Below are 19,483 nucleotides of genomic sequence, written 5' to 3' on the forward strand. Positions count from 1 at the left end.
TTAATCTGATCATTTAAATGCTATTGTTATAACCCCTGGATGCACATATATATATATATTTATATTTATTCTAATTATTATTATTATTGCTGTTGTTACTTCTGAATTAAATGTAATTATGTATCTTTTTCTCTTATGTTACACAGTGATGTTTTTGAGAGTATACCTGTCCACTGTACACCATGTATTTGGGTTGTAATGCAATGTAAAGTAAGTCAATGGCCATTTCTGGTGTCATTTTAAGTAGTGTCATGAAAATCTTTTCAAGACCTTTGGATATTTGTAGAGAGAATTTTAACTCCAGTAATGAATTAAATTGGGAAATGATGTAAGTGGACATTGAAATTAAATATAAATTGCGAGAAATGTTGGGATTAAATTTTTTAATTTAAATATTATGAAAAAAAACAAAATTGACAAAATTATATCATTCGTTAAATAAGCATTATAAATAAAAATTAAAAAAGCAAATTTGTGGCATTGTTTATTTATCAATTTATTTCATTTTATTATTTTTTAAGGTTCTTAAATCAGCAAACAATACTTTGAGAGGAACTAGTGTACTCTGGACAGTTTTACAGTTTATCAATGTGTTTTGATGACCAAATGTACCTTGATATGATTGATATGATTAAAGTTCAATACAACACAATTGTAACGAGACGTCACTCGAAGTGGGATCCATAAGCAGGCTTTATTAACAATAATCAGGGTCGTACAGGCAGTGGTCAGGATCAGCAAACACAACAGGCAGAATCATGGTTGTTAAGCAGGTATACCAGCAATGTTTAAATCATTGTGGCTGACTGTTAGGCATGTAGGTAATTATTTTTATTTATTTATTTACTGCTGTTCGAAATTTAACACCAACTGTTTGTAGTACAAAGAAAAAAAAGACATTACAACCTGGCTCAAAATAACAACACAAAGGATACTTAACACTGCAGGCAAATATGGCCCAAATTTATTTATTTATTTTTTTTTTGCTCACATGTGACCCAGATCTGTTATTTTTTTATATTACAGTGTAAACAGCACAAACCACATGGAATCTGATCTTTTCAATTCCGATTTGTGCCACTTCCATATGTAGTACTAAATCCGATACAGCCCTGCGGAAAAAAAACAATAGGCACCATCACAGATTTGTAGTGGTTTTACTTGTTATAAGGGGTCTGTTGTACTTTTTTTGGGTGGCTTGTTAAAACCACTAAATCCTTATGGAATATGTCCCATTTTATTTTTTTTGGTTTTTTTGGTTTTTTGTTTTTTTTTGTAATGGTATTTGTAGTGGAAACCATTAGAATTTCTGTGATGGTTTCTATTGTTTTTTTCAGCAGGGAGTTCAGATGTTATGCAATGTGACCAGACTATAATTATATAACTATAATTAAACTACACTGCTCAAAAAAATTAGGGCAAACCTCCACATTGCGAGTAAATCACTCGCATATGCGGCTAAATCTTCATTCTGGCGACTAAATGTCTAATATTAGCCAACAGCTAATAAATTCTACGATTTTACTTGCCAGTGTATGATTTAGATGCTAAGTATAAGTTTAGCACAGATATATTTTCACTTGCGAACACTCTCTGTGTTTCAGAGTTTCACTCTCCATCAGGCGATCTGTGCTATATTTCAGCTCATCTGAATGGATGTGAAGCACACCTGTATTTGACGTACCGTAAACTCTAGTGTGAAGTCACCGTTGCTTTCTCTCACACACGTGCAGAGAGAGAGAGAGAGAGAGAGAGAGAGAGAGAGAGAATAGAACTCTCTACATGTAAACGATACTCTTTGTTGTAGGTTCCTGTCAGAATAACGGAGTTCCTTTGGATTTTTTCAGCTTTTAAGAACTGCCGGGTTCTCCAGTAGTGGGCGGAACTAATGCGAAAATGACAATCTCATTGGCTGGTGCCTATTCTCGTCCCTGTTTTGATTTCAGCAAATCAGTTTGAGCGAACACACACAACCTGATTAATATTCATAAATCCATCAGCTCATTAATCCTTAGTGCATTTCATATTGTTCTTAATAGTAGAATTCGTATCATTATTATCTTATCAGTATTTCAGTATTTTTTTCCTGTTTGTTTTACAGAAACACTGAATGACAAAAAAGCACAACCACCAGTCCTAAGTTCAATTAAAATGACTAATATGCATACATGGTTATCAAGTTATAATTCTAAATACTAAATTTCTTTCATTAAATAATACTAAATTATCATATTATAATGCTTGACTGACTGATGTTAAGAGTGTACTTTTCAGATATTTAAAAAAAACTGTGCCATTTTACAAACATATACTGTATATATATCAGTCTGGCGAGTAAACTAAGAAATTTACTAGCCAATGATGATTCAATTGCCAAGGTGTCCGTAGAGGGTTGTAAAGGAACACTTTTTAATCAGCAAGTCAATTAAACTCCTGGGATATTGATTGATTTTGGGCTGCGTTTCCCAAAACCTTCTTAACTACGTCATTCTTAAGTTATGCCTTAAGCTGTACCTTATAATTACTATGTGTTTCCCGAAACATTCTTAGTTGAGTATACCTTCTGTAAATCATACTTTCGTAAGGTTGGTCTGGACAAGACTTTTTCGCTGTATGTCCCTAGACTCTGTACTGTGAAGATGCTTGTGGGCATTCCTACTGCTGTCGCTCTAATGTTATTGGTACACTGCATGTCTTAACAGTACCATTAAAAGTACCATTCTGCTGTTGGAGAGTGTTGTTATATAAACTACAGCAGTGCTCCTGCATTAAATCATTAACCGGTGCTAAACTGCTCACTGCATCATATAATTAACAACTTGAACCATCAATGTATGAATAAAAATCACTTAGACAGCCAACTGTTTCTTTTCTACGCATAAGTATTAATTATTTTTTTAATATCTATGTATGTGGTTACAGTCAAATCATATAAAACAGTGAAATTGCTCAGGAAATCTGTCCTGTTTTGCCTGCACCCAAGGCAGTGACGTGTGAGCGCGACTGACAGATTCTTCACTCCTACTGGTTGTCGCTCAGAAATTCGCTGTTCATTTGCATAAAATTAAACATTACTTAACTATTGTCGCTTGACTCGCATCATTTGACATGCCCACATCCTGTCGCCAACAGTCACTGTCGCTTGTGTTGCCGGAAATCGCCAGCTCTCCATTGAAATTAATGGGATTGTGATGCTTTGTTGTTGCGCGTCGCTTGTAGTGTGAACGGGGCTTAAGGAGGCGACAGAGACGGGCCTAACACTCAGTTTGTTGCACATGGGGGTTTTCAGGTGCTGCTCTCTCGGCTCTCAAGCTGAGGCAGGCCCTTACAGCACATACTGGAAATGACTCATAGCTAATCCTCACAGTGAGGGGAGCACTTCTCAGCTCGACCAGAAGGCAGCACTAGATTAGAAGGGGCAACCCAACAGGGCCAAATAAGAGACAGTCCACTGGCGCAGCTGGACATGGTCTCATGCTCTCATAGAGAGCGTGGGTCCTGTACAACCAGACCCAACAGAATCTGAAGAAATAATGGAACCCAATTACCATTCATGCATACAGAGCTTACTCTGTTTCCACAGAAACACAAATCCATCGTACCTCAGGGAACGCAGTGTACTCAAGCCCACTACATAGAAGGGCGATTACTGGTTACTGGATTACTCAGAAGTGTACTAGTCCTGACGTTGCAGCGTTATACTGGGGACCTGATGCTGAGAGGCCTCCGCAGAAGCCCAGGCTGCATGACCAAGCTGAAGATGAGGACTATCACCAGCCTGGATCAGTACAGATGAGTGAAACCTTCACTATAATCGGTCAACAGCAGGAGGTCCTGACTTAGCAGGAGGTCAAACCTAAAAAGTCTGAAAACAGAACAGGTCCGAGTAGTGCTGCAGAAAAAAAGCTAGAACTGAATACACAAAAGGTAGCAGTAGAGTAGATGAAATGGACGTACTCACCAACTATGGCTCCTGCGCATGACTTAGGCTCATGAATATAGGCTGAAGACAAAGTTCGAAGAGCACTAGGGTCTGGACCATCAGTAGGTAGTTCTATGAGACATAGAAACTAGCCAAAACATCATAGGCCCAGCATAAGAGACTGCAATGCATGCGCAGGAGGCTCCTACCTAACCTCAGTCAGGAGGGAAGCTTTTTAGAGGAATTAAGGGGAGGAAGATGAGAGATGAGAGACCTGCTGCTGCATATGCCCTGCCATTCAAACGAGATGTATCCTGAAGGGGTTTAGATGGCAGGGAGGGAGCCTTAAGAGAAGATGTCTCCCCCATAGAGAGATAGCAGGCCAGCATCTCTTCAACGGGGGCATCTTCTCATAACCATTCTCATGCATCCCCTCGATGTTGGCATAACTAGTATGCTGGAATCTATGGATGCAAGATGAGAATGGATTTTTCCAAGCCTTCTCAATCTCCATATGGAGATCGGGAAAAAATGGAAGGCTCACCTTAGCTGGAGGGCTAATGCTAGAAAGAAAATGCTCGTCGAGGCGGCCTCGAGGTGTCACTTTCTTGGCCCGCTTCCATAACTTCATGCAGCTCATCATACGTGGGGCAGGAGGATTGGGTGGACTCAGTCTCGACTTCTTCATCCTCATCTGACATCTCCTGCTCATCCTGGCTTGGAGCCAGCAGAGCACTAGCCGCTGGATCAAACGATGTAAGAGAGACAGAATTGTCTAACAGCTCACTCTCGTCTGTGACTGATGAGTGCGAAAGGGAAAGGCCCTTTTTCAACTTATCAGCCAGGTCCATCTGCGATCCCCAGGAGCTCATTTTCCTCTGTGCATCAGCAGTTATGCATGAGAAGCACATGGGGGAACGCGTGAGAGACTCGCTGAATTAAAGCACATTCACTCTCTGACAGCAGATGGCGCTAAACTGCAGAAAATGCAGTCGTTAACCTGGAAACCCCATAAATAAAGCAGCTGCGCTACTTTCTAAAACGTATTTAAACAGATTTAAATAGCCATTCAGATTTGTGGATTTGCTATGGTGTTCATCACAGCGCTAAATACTTAAATATTTAGACTTAATAGGCTATTTATTTTCAAACTTTTTTTACATTTTAATCTGGACTACAACATGCCCTAGATATTGTTTGAAAGTGTTTTGATTCTTTACTGTTTGTTCACACTTTACATTAGGGCTTGATTTCTTAACATTAGTTAATTCATTAGTTAACATAAACTGCCAATGAAAAATTCTTCTGAACATTTATTAATCTTAGGTATTCCAATATTTAACAACACGTTGTTAAAATCCAAAGTTGCAACTGTGTTATTTAATGAGCTAACATGAACTAAGGCCCCATTTACACTAGTGCGTTTTCATTTTAAAATGGCGTTTAAGAATGAAAACGATCCGCGTCTACACTGGCGTTTCTGCTGCCTTTCAGAAATGATCTCCATCTACACTACACAACCTAAAACGCATGTCACGTGACCATTCATGCAGGTACAGCCATAGATATTAATAGGTAGATTCCCTATTATTTAGATCACGGACGCGTCTACGTGCTTGGAGCAATCGAATGGGCAAGCTACCTATAAATCTATGTGTCACAAGGTAAGCTTGGTAACAGACAAGAGATTACCTCGACTTGATACACATGCACATTCAAAAAAAATAAATTGATACACATGCACAGATCATTATTTGATTATGCCGGCATTTACCATCTTTTAAATTATCATGGTGTTGTGTAATTGTTGTGCCTGTACCAAATGAGTATGATACTATGTTGTTGGTTTTTTTTTTTTAAAGAATGTCACAATATAGTTTAATTTCAGTCTGAATTACCTTTTATTTCACGTGGGAATTTCCCCCAAACCTTTTGTTTTTGCTGTTGGCCTTCTAGTCTCATGCTGTACCATCAAACAGACCATGTAAATCAAACTGGTTTTTATAGCATTAGCATGCCCGTATTGGACTGAATCATTGGTAGTTTTGTCTGGGGAGAGGGGGAATAACAGCTGATCAATTCTTTACTTTTCTTTTCCTTTTTTTATGGAGTGTTTAAGTATCCATCAGGGTTTATGCAGATTGTTATTTCTGTGTATGTGTAATGTTTTATTATTTTCTTTTCTCCTGTGTATAATGTGTTGTATGTATGGACCGTGTTTGTTCATATGGTACAGTCTGAAGGGGGAGCTAGCCCTTATAAATAAGGAGCTATAGAGCTTATCAAGCCAGTCTTGTTTGTTAAAAACTAAAGGAAAAACCCTGTTGCATTGGACCAATGTATTTATTTGGTGTAGCCTTCCTTTGCACATTGTTGCAGTTTGTTTTGTACAGTTTTTGTTTGTAGTTTGTATGTGTCCATGGAATTTGTCCACTGATTCACTGAACTTCTGGCCAGCTTGATTGTAATTATTTCCTCTGACTACTGGCCCATCTCTAACACTATGGGTACAACAATGCGCATTATGTTATTGTTTACACAGTCATCAAGGATACGCAGAACGAATGTGGGCAGCCACGACATCATTTTCAAAAGTCTCTGTTTTGGTCCGTTTACACTGAAATGCAACCCCGGAGTTTTCAAACTAAAACGGGGTCTGCAGCGTTTTCAAAAGTCTCTGTTTTCGAGGGTAGAAAATGCTGGAGTAGTGTAAACGATAGGCGTAACCGTAGCAAAAGTTACAGTATGCATTTTAAAACAAAAATGCACTAGTGTAAATGGGGCCTAAGACTTGTATTATTTAACAAAGATTAATAACTTCTGTAGCAAATTTTTCTACTGCTCATTGTGAATGATAATGGTTAACTAATGAGGTCTTATTGTAAAGTGATACCAATTGGACTTTATAGTTCTTTTGCACTTTAATCTGTGTAAAACGTTTAACTTTACATATTTTTCTGTATTGCTTTATTGTATTTAAATATTCAGTTATTTTTGTTATAAGAAAAATGTTATTAAACCTGTTATACTGTATTATGTATTACTCTATTGTACTGTATTACTTTTTTGAAACTAAATTTCAATATCGTGATAATAACGTAAACTGTGATTAAAGCATTAGCAATTAATCGCCACATGAAAATTTGATACCAGCATATCCCTAATCCTGAACCACGGGTAGTTGCGGCAATGAAATTTCAGCAAAATGGACTAGCCTACAGCATCATTTTTTCACTTTGATTTTTTGGGTGTCTTTGAATTCAGCCAAACGATTTGGCATCCTTTCATTCCTAAAACATTACCCATTCCATATCAGTATAGATATCCAGCATATATTTCTCTACAGAGATCTGATGTGTTTTCAAATTGTTACTTTAATTCTTTTGAGCAGTGTATAATTATGGGGTGTTATTCATACCCTCCAACCATGATTTAAGGAGCCTTGTCTATGAACAGGTCACACAGTCTATTTGACTTTGCAAAGTGGGTCTTTATATGGTTTGAAATTCACCATTTGCTGTATACACTTTGTAAATGCATTGCATTGCATTATTGTTGTACACGTGTTATTGCTGTGCACTGTGTGATTGAATGAGTGCACTCAATAATGTCCACTTAGGTTTCGGACACTACTAAAAATGGTTGCCCCCTCAAATAGTGCTCTATTTAAGGGTATGGGGGCAATTTCAGAAACAACCCAGAAGGGAGAGTTAGGCCCAATCCCATTTTTACCACTTACCCCCACACTTACCCCTAGCCCTCCACTTCACGCATTCACATGAAGGGATAGATGTATCTCAATTCTCTTTTGGTTGGAGGGGTAGGGATAGGGGTAAGGGGAAGTGTCAGATAGCCCTTCAAACTAAGATTTTACGGGACTACAATCTACATTTCAAACAAAGGAGTAGAATTATCTCAGCATAAACCAGCTACAGCGGCAACAAGGCTGCCCGAGCGAACAAAAAGACCCATAAATGTAAGCATTTTTGACATTAATAAAGATTTTAATGGAAAGTAATCATTTGTTTTATGGTACATTCAATAGTGTGTTCATATTTACAGTCATGTTATTCAAAAAAATGCTTGCAAAAAATCACTAAAGTTTGCTAACATAAAAATATTACAGACTGAACAATAGTGTCACAATATATTTTCATGTCTGATGAGGGCAATAACCACCATAGACATTGAGGGGGGCTATTCCTCCCAATAATTAGAAATCACTAAACCTTTTCCTCAAATAATTTTATCCTCTCGTTGCTGGAAAATATAATGTAGTGATTCAGTATTTAATCTAAGTTAGTAATAAGTCACGGGAAACCCATAAGACTTTCATTCATCTTCGGAACATAAATCAAGATATTTTTGATAAAATCTGAGAGCTCTCTGACCCTATGTACACAGAAATGCAACTACAGTGTCCCAAGGTCCAGAAACGTAGCAAGGACATCGGTAAAATAGTCCATGTGACATCAGTGGTTCAACCGTAAATTTACAAAGCGACGATCACACTATTTCTGTGCAAAGAAAACAATTTAACATAATTTATTCAACAATTCTTCTCCATGAGTTACCAACCTCCGCTATTTTGGAGAGTACCCCAGAATGCAATCAACATAATCAGTGTTGTTTACGTTCAGTAGATACTCTCCAATGACATGAGGGTGACTAATTAATGACATGAGGGTGACTAATTAATGAGGGTGACTAATTAATAAACCCGTAAAAGCTTAGTTCGTCTTCAGAATACAATTTAAGATATTTTGGATGAAAACCGGGAGGCTTGTGACTGTCCCATAGACTGCCATTTAAATTACACTGTCAAGGTCCAGAAAAGTATGAAAGACATCGTCAGAATAGTCCATCTGTCATCAGTAGTTCAATCTGAATATTATGAAGCGACAAGAATACTTTTTGTGCAAGAAGAAAACAAAAAGAATGACTTTATTCAACAATTTGTCTCCTCTTTTTTTTTTCTCCGCATCACCGTAGTGCCATTTTGGAAAATATGAGCTGAACACAGGCTGCGTATACTCTTCTGTGTCAGCCGTGACACAAGGATATTTTCTATGTGTATTTACACTTTGATTTGAACGAAAACAGCGCATCCGTGCAGCACGGTTGACACAGAAGAGCGTACGCTGCTTCCGTTCAGCGGATGTTCTCCAAAATGGCACTACGAAAGTGTAATTTTCCCTGGCAGTCAATGGGAAAGTCACAAGCCTCCTGGTTTTCATCCAAAATATCATAAATTGTATTCCGAAGACGAACAAAGCTTTTATGGCTTTGGATCGACATGGGGGTAAGTGATTAATGTCAAAATTTTCATTTTGGGGTGGAGTATTCCTTTAACAATCTACATGTGTGGCTTAGTGTGAGTGTGGGAGTGTGAGTGGGTGAGAGACGGAGAGAAAGAGTCCAGTGTGCTCATGACAGATAAATTTAACGACAAACTACAATTCTCACAGAAAATTAGCTGACTCACTTATTGCTCATCTCAAAGCTTGTATCCCACTGGACATAAACACCATTTTGCATTTCTTTGGAGAATGTGTTCAAGGTGCCATAGAATGGAAAACTGTATTTACCTTGGCATAGTTGAATAATAACAGGTTTGTACATGGAAATGACATACCGTGAGCCTTAAACACCATTGTTTAAATCTAAATCTCGTGCATTAAAAAGACCACTGAAAAATAGGCAAATCAGAACATAACACCGACTGTGACGTTACAGTCGGGATCACTAATAGTTACGCCCCCAACATTTGCATATACCCACCCATGTTCTATGCCAGCCGCCAGCCGCCAGCCGAACCTGCACAGCCGAATCATCAGAAGTTCTGCAGGTATTGTGAAAGAGCAAGCGAGGATAATAGCAGATCATGGAAATAAATGTTATGTTCCAGGATATGTAGGGGATGTGATGTGCAGGGATGGGTTGGTGTCTGTATTCAGAAAGGCACAAAAAACAAGTAAGGCGCATTCTAATAAAATAACACGAGCCACTAAAGGGACATGGTTAACTGCTTGCTAGCGGTAGCCTGTTACATTACAGTACATAAGATTTCACTTACTACATAAACAGAATAAGGAGAGATGACTGAGGATGATGGCGAATGATTTACGGATCCTGAGCATCACTGACAAGCATCTGATCTTATAAAATTTACATAGAGCACATGAGATCACAAAAATTTTGAAAGTGAAAGTAAAAAGCAATTGTGTATCTGCATATATATATATATATATATATATATATATATATATATATATATATATAGTGGCTCCCTGATGCCCGCATTTTATATACAGTATAATTACCCAACAACATGACTGCAAGAGACAGTATTGAAATATATATTTTCCCTGTGTTTCCTTCATGCTTTATGAGCTTCTGATATGAGCTGCACTGTGAAACAACCAATCAGAGCAGAGCTCAACACTGAGCCGGACTGTGAAACAGCCAATCAGATCAGAGCTCAAGATTATTATTCACGACCCTTCCAAATAAGGTAAAAACAGATGACGGCATTCTCTGATCAAATACAATACACTTGTTAACAAACTCCACCGTGCCATCCAGTGCATTTAGCTATAACTGCTTAGGATTTATAATGGATTCCCAGCATTTATGGCCAGCAAAGTAAAACGTAGAATTACTCGAATAGTGGTTTTATTTTTCAAATAATAATTTACAGATCAAATATTCGACTATTCGAGGGCTGTTTCCTGTTGTGTTATAAGGACCTAATTATAATGAAACAAACAACACATAACAGACTTATCTTAGACATAAAAACACATAAACCACAGCCATTTCACCCTGCAGCCCAAGACTGGTCGCCCACTGAAGCTCAGCAGGGTTGAGCCTGGTTTGATCCACTCCTCAAGCTGTGATTCCCTGATAAAGCGCTAAAGTGTGCTCTCTCCCTTTTTTGAAGTTATAACCCCCAACCCCCCCCCCCCCCCCCCCCCCCCCATTTTTGCAGCCTTACTTTTATTTTGTTTCTTTTTCTGATGTTTGAAGAGCAACCTGCTGTTAGAAGTCAAATCCATCAGGGGGAATTAGAGAACAATGTTCCTTTCTTTAGGTCAAGGTCAGTAGGGCATGGAAAATCACTAGGGTTTCTGAGAAATGTTTCTACGTGTGTGTTTATTTTAGCACTTCCGTCAGTGAATACGCAGCCTGCAAAACATCATAGAAATAATACAGTCAAACAAGAAAGTAGCCTAAATAAGATAAGTTAAGTTAAATACACCCTGTCTGCAGGACATGAGTGGCGCGGCATGACAAAATACTATAAGATTCATTATAATCAATCCGTGATGCTATACTGGATGCAGCACTACACGACATGACAAATCCCAGACAGTAAACTGCCTCGTCCTATTTATGAGGTACTGACACAGAGTTCAAATGTCCGGTGTAGACACTAGACAAACCTGTTGCGACGCGGTGTCGTGTCCAGTGTAGACACGGTTCACTAAAAAAAGCCTTGTCCATTTGGGAAGGTGCGCGCGCAGTCAGTGGAGGCTCGTGAAGCGGAGACAGGTGAAAGTATAAATCCTTCAGGGGCGTAACTCCTCGGCCATTAACTCCAGATCGGCAATGTAGTATTTGGTCTCCCAATAAGGTCCATCGGCCAACACAAAATCAATTTGCTGAATGCATAAACTGTATTTTCCTGCGCTCAAACCTGCCAATCTAAAAGAAACGCTGTGTATGGCGTTTGAGGTAATTTGTAAATTACCATAGACTTAAAGTCTAAATAAAACAATTTGCAACTATTACTGTTATTACACTTGTATACAGAAAAAGTTGCGTAGAGTGCGTGAAGTCATATGTATATATATTTAAAGTACAAAATTTAAAAAATATCTTCATGGAACTTGATCTTTACTTAATACCCTAATGATTTTTGGCATAAAAGACAAATCAATAATTTTGACCCGTATTGTTGGTTATTGTTGCAAATACCCGTGCTACTTATGACTTATGGTCCAGGGTCATATATACAGTATTCCATTCATTGTTATTAACAACATGAAGTGCATTAAACATAACATTACCACTGAATGATAATTAAAATAAAAATGTATGTGTTCATCAGTAACTGATGCAATATTGAAATGTTGAAAAAAAAGAAAACACTTCGTAAAATTGAGATGACTTTTGTAAATCCAGTGTTCAAATTCTGTGTGGCCTCTCAATTTATAATTATAGCCACATGAACACAAAACTGGAAGACTTTCTGAATGTACAGAAGCAGTATGCTATTTTAAAAAGATAAATTTAAAAGATAAAAAAGAAGATTCAGGCAGAATCAATAGATTATGAATAATTTATTGTCTGTGTAAAAATGTAATCATTTAATCAGTTTTTTTAATGGCTCTACGGCAACATGCAATCAACCAATAAATAAATAAATAAAGATTTATAAATAAATAAATAAAGACTGATTTATTAAGACCTAATTATTAATTATTGCTAAATGCAAGCCATGGGTTCATTTAATTTAAGCACTGGGTTTTGATTTTCTTATTTCTGTTTCTTATATATATATTTTTGAGTTTGGTCTGTTAAGTTTCCTCAATATTATTTTCCACAAATAAAGTTTTATTAAGTTTTCCACAAATATTATTTGTTTAAACAAACATTCTGATGATAAAAAATGTCTTTATTTTTTTGGTGACTGAAATTCTGTGACTAATTCCAAGTGGACTTTTTTACATTGATACATTATGCTAGTTAACACTCTGCCCCAGCCTCTTTCTGATCCTGTTCTGCTTATTTACACTTTTCTCACATTTCTCTACTGTACACATATTGATCTGTGGCCCGTGGGGCTGTGGTTTCAGCTGGAGCTGTGTGTTCAGACTCCTCCAGCATCCACACAGAGCCCCTCACAGACTGGAGCAGAGGATCAAAACCCTTCATTGTGCGGCGGCCATTAGTCCATGATCCTCTGCTCTTTCTGTAGGTGATCAGGAAGCTGTTCTCTGCACTTCCTGTGTCACTCCTGCTCACCCTATACAAACAATCAGAAGAACTGATCTAGTCTGATCCTAACAAGACAATCCAGCCATGACTGCTGTGAGTCAGATAAGTGTGTGTCACTGGCCACCTGCTCAGTGTAACCAGGGGTGGCGCTCAATGTCATCTAAACTGGGCCGATCTGATGCTGCTGCACTGAGGCACCAGCGAATCAGCTGACGGCACTCTGTTACACACAACACAGTGTTCAGGAACACACCACACGCTTCACCTGGATCTGGCCGTGATTTCTGTCTCTTGCCTGTCGACAGCTCTCTAGGGAAGCGCAGTCTGCTTTTGGAGGTGACCCTCAATGCGCCTCTGAAGGGGAAACAGCCGCACAGGATGTTGTAGAGCGTCACCCCCACTGACCAAACCGTAGCCGGTCCCGCATGATAGCGGTGCTGCCGAAACCACTCAGGAGGGGCGTACTGAAGAGTGCCTGAGAGACCCAACAAGACCACAAACATCATCTGAAGAGGTCCAAACAGGTTCCCTTCGGTCGATCATCAAGAGTCCACAAACACACACAGATCACTGCAGTGAGATCAAACCCACCTGCAAAGTGTTTGTAGGCGGAGTCTTTCAGCATTTCTCCACAGCCGAAGTCCAGCAGCTTGATGTCATGTGACTCTGTGGAGATCAGCAGGTTCTCTGGTTTGACGTCCCGGTGCAGGACTCCACGGCTCTCGCAGTGTTTCAGCGCCGTGATCAGCTGCAGCAGCACTTTCTTGGCCAGACTCTCCTCCAGGCGTCCGTTCTCCTCACAGAAACTCTCCAGATCTTGGCAAGGAAGCGGGCGCTCCAGGATTAGGGTGTAGCGTCTGGGACGGTCAAACCACTCCAGCAGCTGCAGGACGTTGGGGCAGGCAGGAGCCGAATTGACCAGGGTCATCAACGCCACCTCCAGCGGCAGCCGACCCTGACCTTCCTGCAGGACAAATGCTCCGTTATATCCAGCGCCGAATCAGACGAACCAGAGCAACAGATTCCCTCTGGACTCACAACTCTCAGTCTCTGTGTTCCTCTTTTAGAGACGTACTTGATGGCAACCTGTAGACAGATGAAGCAAGTAAACCACGCTGACTAATTATCACAGATGACATTTACTGACGTCAACATCTCTGAAGGCTGTTTAACTGCAGGAGGTAAGAAAAAGTCTTACTGGCAGTCCGTCAGACCTGCGGGTCCCTGCGTACACAGAGCCGAATCCGCCTCGCCCCAGCAATGGGCCCTTCACATACGCTTCTGCAACACACACAAGAGCACAAGAAACATCTTTAACAGAAAACATGCTGCCGCATCTAAACCTGTGACAGAATGTTACTGTAATTCAGCTGAAGATCATTTTCAGTGACAAATCATTTAGTGAGTCTTCAATAAGGAGTTTAATATCAGTGTATTCTGACCTCTGCGGGAGCGTTTGGCAGGTCTTCTGTATGAAGGGGACGGACGCTCATTCTCCTGGCTGCCGCTCTGCCACTTCCTCTTCCTGTGAGGCTGATCTGTGGACGCAGAAGCGGCCGACTCTGAAGGCAGAGGTGCGATGTATCCCGGCAGCTCTTGGCTCAGTGGCTGGTTTGGGTTTGGCAGCGGTTCCTGAGCGCCGTCACCAGAGCCTCGTCTCCCAACCTCCTGAGCAGCCGTCCGGGAGACAGCAGCACTCCCGAATCTGGAGCGGCCTGGGCCTGCAATATTCCACACATCAAACACTTACAGCCTTTATTAGGAACGTTTATTAATAATCAACCACCAGTGCCACTGCTCACATCAAATATGTTACTTTACATTTTTAAACGTTCTGTTGGCTCTTGAACTGCATTTGAGCAGCTCTGTAGTTTGCCAGCATTATAATCGTGTCAAAGAATTAAACACATATTTCACTGATCTTCATTTAACTTTATAAGGAATTAAATACATGTGATCGCTGAGCTAGTAGAAATGTGTGATTAAATGAGTTAACCTGCACACATTTCTTGACATCAATTCATTCAAACAATGTAGAACATCATACCATAACATACCAATAATAAACAAATGAAAATATAAACACTCACCTCGTCTTTCACCCACATGAGCCATTGACAGTCTCCTCCAAACTCCAGTAAAAACAAGAAATAAATAAATAAATAAATATGTAATTAATTAATTAATTAATTACAGAAAGAAAGAAAGAAAAAAAGAAAAAAAGACAGAAAGACAGAAATAAAGAATTGCGAAATAAGAAGAGAACAATAAAATAAAACTTTCCTCAGAAATAATCTGAAATCCTTCGAAAATAAAACTCTAACGTTACTCAAACAAAAAAAATCCTCCGATCTCCTAAAATAAAAGTCTCCTCTCGCTCTAAATCACAATCTCAGCACAGTGATATTCTCCAGAAGTCTCTGAAGTCGCCTCGTCTCTCAAACAGCAGATACTGACGGGTTCGAGTGTTTATATATATGCAGAATTCATATCATAACACGCGTCGCTATAGCAACTGACAATTTGCGTGCGTGAATACAACCAAAGACTATTGAAAACCTTAATAAACTCTAGTTCAATTTAACCAGAGCTCAAAATAACATCTCCGATTCATACTCATTTATGCCTTTATTAATAAATCTCACAAGTTAATATTGAAAAGTGCATAATAATTCAATGTGTAAGATTAATGCGTGCGCTCGCGCTGTCACGCACGCGACGTCAGGCGTGCACACGGGTGAATCGAATTGTAGTTGCTATGGCGACGCGTGTTATGATATGAATTCTGCATATATATATAAACAGTCGAACCCGTCAGTATCTGCTGTTTGAGAGACGAGGCGACTTCAGAGACTTCTGGAGAATATTACTGTGCTGAGATTGTGATTTAGAGCGAGAGGAGACTTTTATTTTAGGAGATCGGAGGATTTTTTTTCTTTGAGTAACGTTAGAGTTTTATTTTTGAAGGATTTCAGATTATTTCTGAGGAAAGTTTTATTTTATTGTTCTCTTCTTATTTCGGAATTCTTTCTTTCTTTCTTTCTGTCTGTCTTTATTTCTGTAATTAATTAATTAATTAATTAATTAATTACATTTTTTTATTTATTTCTTGTTTTTATTGGAGTTTGGAGGAGATTGTCAATGGCTCATACGTGTGAAAGACGAGGTGAGTGTTTTAATTTTCATTTGTTTATTATTGGTATGTTATGGTATGATGTTCTACATTGTTTGAATGAATTGATGTGAAGAAATGTGTGCAGACATTTCTACTAGCTCAGTGATCACATGTATTTAATTCCTTGTAAAGTTAAATGAAAATCAGTGAAATGTTTAATTCTTTGACACGATTATAATGCTGGCAAACTACAGAGCTGCTCAAATGCAGTTCAAGACCCAACAGAACGTTTAAAAATGTAAAGTAACATATTTGATGTGAGCAGTGGCACTGGTGGTTGATTATTAATAAACGTTCCTAATAAAGTCTGTAAGTGTTTGATGTGTGGAATATTGCAGGCCCAGGCCGCTCCAGATCCGGGAGTGCTGCTGTCTCCCGGACGGCTGCTCAGGAGGTTGGGAGACGAGGCTCTGGTGACGGCGCTCAGGAACCGCTGCCAAACCCAAACCAGCCACTGAGCCAAGAGCTGCCGGGATCCATCGCACCTCTGCCTTCAGAGTCGGCCGCTTCTGCGTCCACAGACCAGCCTCACAGGAAGAGGAAGTGGCAGAGCGGCAGCCAGGAGGATGAGCGTCCGTCCCCTTCATACAGAAGACCTGCCAAACGCTCCCGCAGAGGTCAGAATACACGGATATTAAACTCCTTATTGAAGACTCACTAAATGATTTGTCACTGAAAATGATCTTCAGCTGAATTACAGTAACATTCTGTCACAGGTTTAGATGCGGCAGCATGTTTTCTGTTAAAGATGTTTCTTGTGCTCTTGTGTGTTGCAGAAGCGTATGTGAAGGGCCCATTGCTGGGGCGAGGCGGATTCGGCTCTGTGTACGCAGGGACCCGCAGGTCTGACGGACTGCCAGTAAGACTTTCTCTGACCTCCTGCAGTTAAACAGCCTTCAGAGATGTTGATGTCAGTAAATGTCATCAGTGATAGTTAGTCAGCGTGGTTTACTTGCTTCATCTGTCTACAGGTTGCCATCAAGTACGTCTCTAAAAGAGGAACACAGAGACTGAGAGTTGTGAGTCCAGAGGGAATCTGTTGCTCTGGTTCGTCTGATTCGGCGCTGGATATAACGGAGCATTTGTCCTGCAGGAAGGTCAGGGTCGGCTGCCGCTGGAGGTGGTGTTGATGAACCTGGTCAATTCGGCTCCTGCCTGCCCCAACGTCCTGCAGCTGCTGGAGTGGTTTGACCGTCCCAGACGCTACACCCTGATCCTGGAGCGCCCGCTTCCTTGCCAAGATCTGGAGAGCTTCTGTGAGGAGAACGGACGCCTGGAGGAGAGTCTGGCCAAGAAAGTGCTGCTGCAGCTGATCACGGCGCTGAAACACTGCGAGAGCCGTGGAGTCCTGCACCGGGACGTCAAACCAGAGAACCTGCTGATCTCCACAGACTCACATGAAATCAAGCTGCTGGACTTCGGCTGTGGAGATCTGCTGAAAGACTCGGCCTACAAACACTTTGCAGGTTGGTTTGATCTCACTGCAGTGATCTGTGTGTGTTTGTGGACTCTTGATGATCGACCGAAGGGAATCTGTTTGGGCCTCTTCAGATGATGTTTGTGGTCTTGTTGGGTCTCTCAGGCACTCTTCAGTACGCCCCTCCTGAGTGGTTTCGGCAGCACCGCTATCATGCGGGACCGGCTACGGTTTGGTCAGTGGGGGGGGTGACGCTCTACAACATCCTGTGCGGCTGTTTCCCCTTCAGAGGCGCATTGAGGGTCACCTCCAAAAGCAGACTGCGCTTCCCTAGAGAGCTGTCGACAGGCAAGAGACAGAAATCACGGCCAGATCCAGGTGAAGCGTGTGGTGTGTTCCTGAACACTGTGTTGTGTGTAACAGAGTGCCGTCAGCTGATTCGCTGGTGCCTCAGTGTAGCAGCATCAGATCGGCCCAGTTTAGACGACATTGAGCGCCACCCCTGGTTACACTGAGCAGGTGGCCAGAGACACACACTTATCTGACTCACAGCAGTCATGGCTGGATTGTCTTGTTAGGATCAGACTAGATCGATTCTTCTGATTGTTTGTATAGGGTGAGCAGGAGTGACACAGGAAGTGCAGAGAACAGCTTCCTGATCATCTACAGAAAGAGCAGAGGATCATGGACTAATGGCCGCCGCACAATGAAGGTTTTTGATCCTCTGCTCCAGTCTGTGAGGGGCTCTGTGTGGATGCTGGAGGAGTCTGAACACACAGCTCCAGCTGAAACCACAGCCCCACGGGCCACAGATCAATATGTGTACAGTAGAGAAATGTGAGAAAAGTGTGAATAAGCAGAACAGGATCAGAAAGAGGCTGGGGCACAATGTTAACTAGCATAATGTATCAATGTAAAAAAGTCCACTTGGAATTAGTCACAGAATTTCAGTCACCAAAAAAATAAAGACATTTTTTATCATCAGAATGTTTGTTTAAACAAATAATATTTGTTGAGGAAACTTAACAGACCAAACTCAAAAACATAATAGAAACTCTTCTAAATGTTCATCAAAACTGATCATTAAACACTACAAAACAAGATTACACATTACAAACAATTACTGTATTTTTTTTTATTTTGCAGTCCCATGTAAAGCATGCTGGGAATTACTGATCTACTCCCCAGTTAGTTACATCAACAAAGTAATTCAAGTAGTCCCCACAATGTTTACAGAATACAAAATAGAAATGTTGAAATTTTACAAATTTAAATACATTGAATATAATTAAATCAAATTGACAAATGAGTGTGTATGGTGAAAGTCACCGTACTGCAGACAGGGAAAAAAATAAATAAATATAAATAAATATAAATATATCTATCTATTTATATATATATGTATGTATGTATAAGAAATAGAAATAAGAAAATCAAAACCCAGTGCTTAAATTAAATGAACCCATGGCTTGCATTTCGCAATAATTAATAATTAGGTCTTAATAATTAGATTTTGAAAAATCTTTATTTATTTATTTATTGGTTGATTGCATGCTGCCCTAGAGCCATTAAAATAACTGATTACATGAGTACATTTTTACACAATGACAATAAATTATTCATAATCTATTGATTCTGTCTGAATCTTCTTTTTATCTTTTAAATTTATCTTTTTAAAATAGCATACTGCTTCTATACGTTCAGAAAGTCTTCCAGTTTTGTGTTCATGTGGCTATAATTATAAATTGAGAGGCCACACAGAATTTGAACACTGGATTTACAAAAAATCATCTCAATTTTACGAGCCGAGTCCAACTAGCAGTTTTTTTTTTTTCAACATTGCATCAGTTACTGATAACCACATTAATTATTTTAATTATCATTCAGTGGTAATGTTATGTTTAATGCACTTCATGTTGTTAATAACAATGAATGGAATACTGTATATATGACGCTGGAGCACAAA

The 19,483-nt window shown here is 39.8% G+C and overlaps 2 protein-coding genes across 2 annotated transcripts; one reads left to right on the top strand and one right to left on the bottom strand.

The window, feature by feature from the left end:
• Nucleotides 1-12,424: 12,424 nt before the first annotated feature.
• LOC109097065 (serine/threonine-protein kinase pim-3-like) lies at nt 12,425-15,106 on the bottom strand. The gene is made up of 6 exons (XM_042730720.1): nt 15,016-15,106; nt 14,368-14,646; nt 14,124-14,206; nt 13,964-14,011; nt 13,517-13,889; nt 12,425-13,400 (listed from the first exon to the last, which is right to left on the bottom strand). Exons 1-6 carry the CDS (start codon nt 15,038-15,040, stop codon nt 13,054-13,056), a joined length of 1,155 nt encoding a protein of 384 aa, XP_042586654.1. The 5' UTR covers nt 15,041-15,106; the 3' UTR covers nt 12,425-13,053.
• Nucleotides 15,107-15,959: 853 nt separating this feature from the next.
• LOC109096252 (serine/threonine-protein kinase pim-3-like) lies at nt 15,960-18,857 on the top strand. Its single transcript, XM_042730721.1, has 6 exons — nt 15,960-16,091; nt 16,439-16,717; nt 16,877-16,959; nt 17,072-17,119; nt 17,194-17,566; nt 17,683-18,857. The coding sequence occupies exons 1-6, from the start codon at nt 16,067-16,069 to the stop codon at nt 18,030-18,032; spliced, it is 1,158 nt and encodes a 385-aa protein (XP_042586655.1). The 5' UTR covers nt 15,960-16,066; the 3' UTR covers nt 18,033-18,857.
• Nucleotides 18,858-19,483: the final 626 nt, after the last annotated feature.

This window comes from Cyprinus carpio, chromosome B9 (assembly GCF_018340385.1).
Source record: "Cyprinus carpio isolate SPL01 chromosome B9, ASM1834038v1, whole genome shotgun sequence".
Classification (NCBI taxonomy): Eukaryota; Metazoa; Chordata; class Actinopteri; order Cypriniformes; family Cyprinidae; genus Cyprinus; species Cyprinus carpio.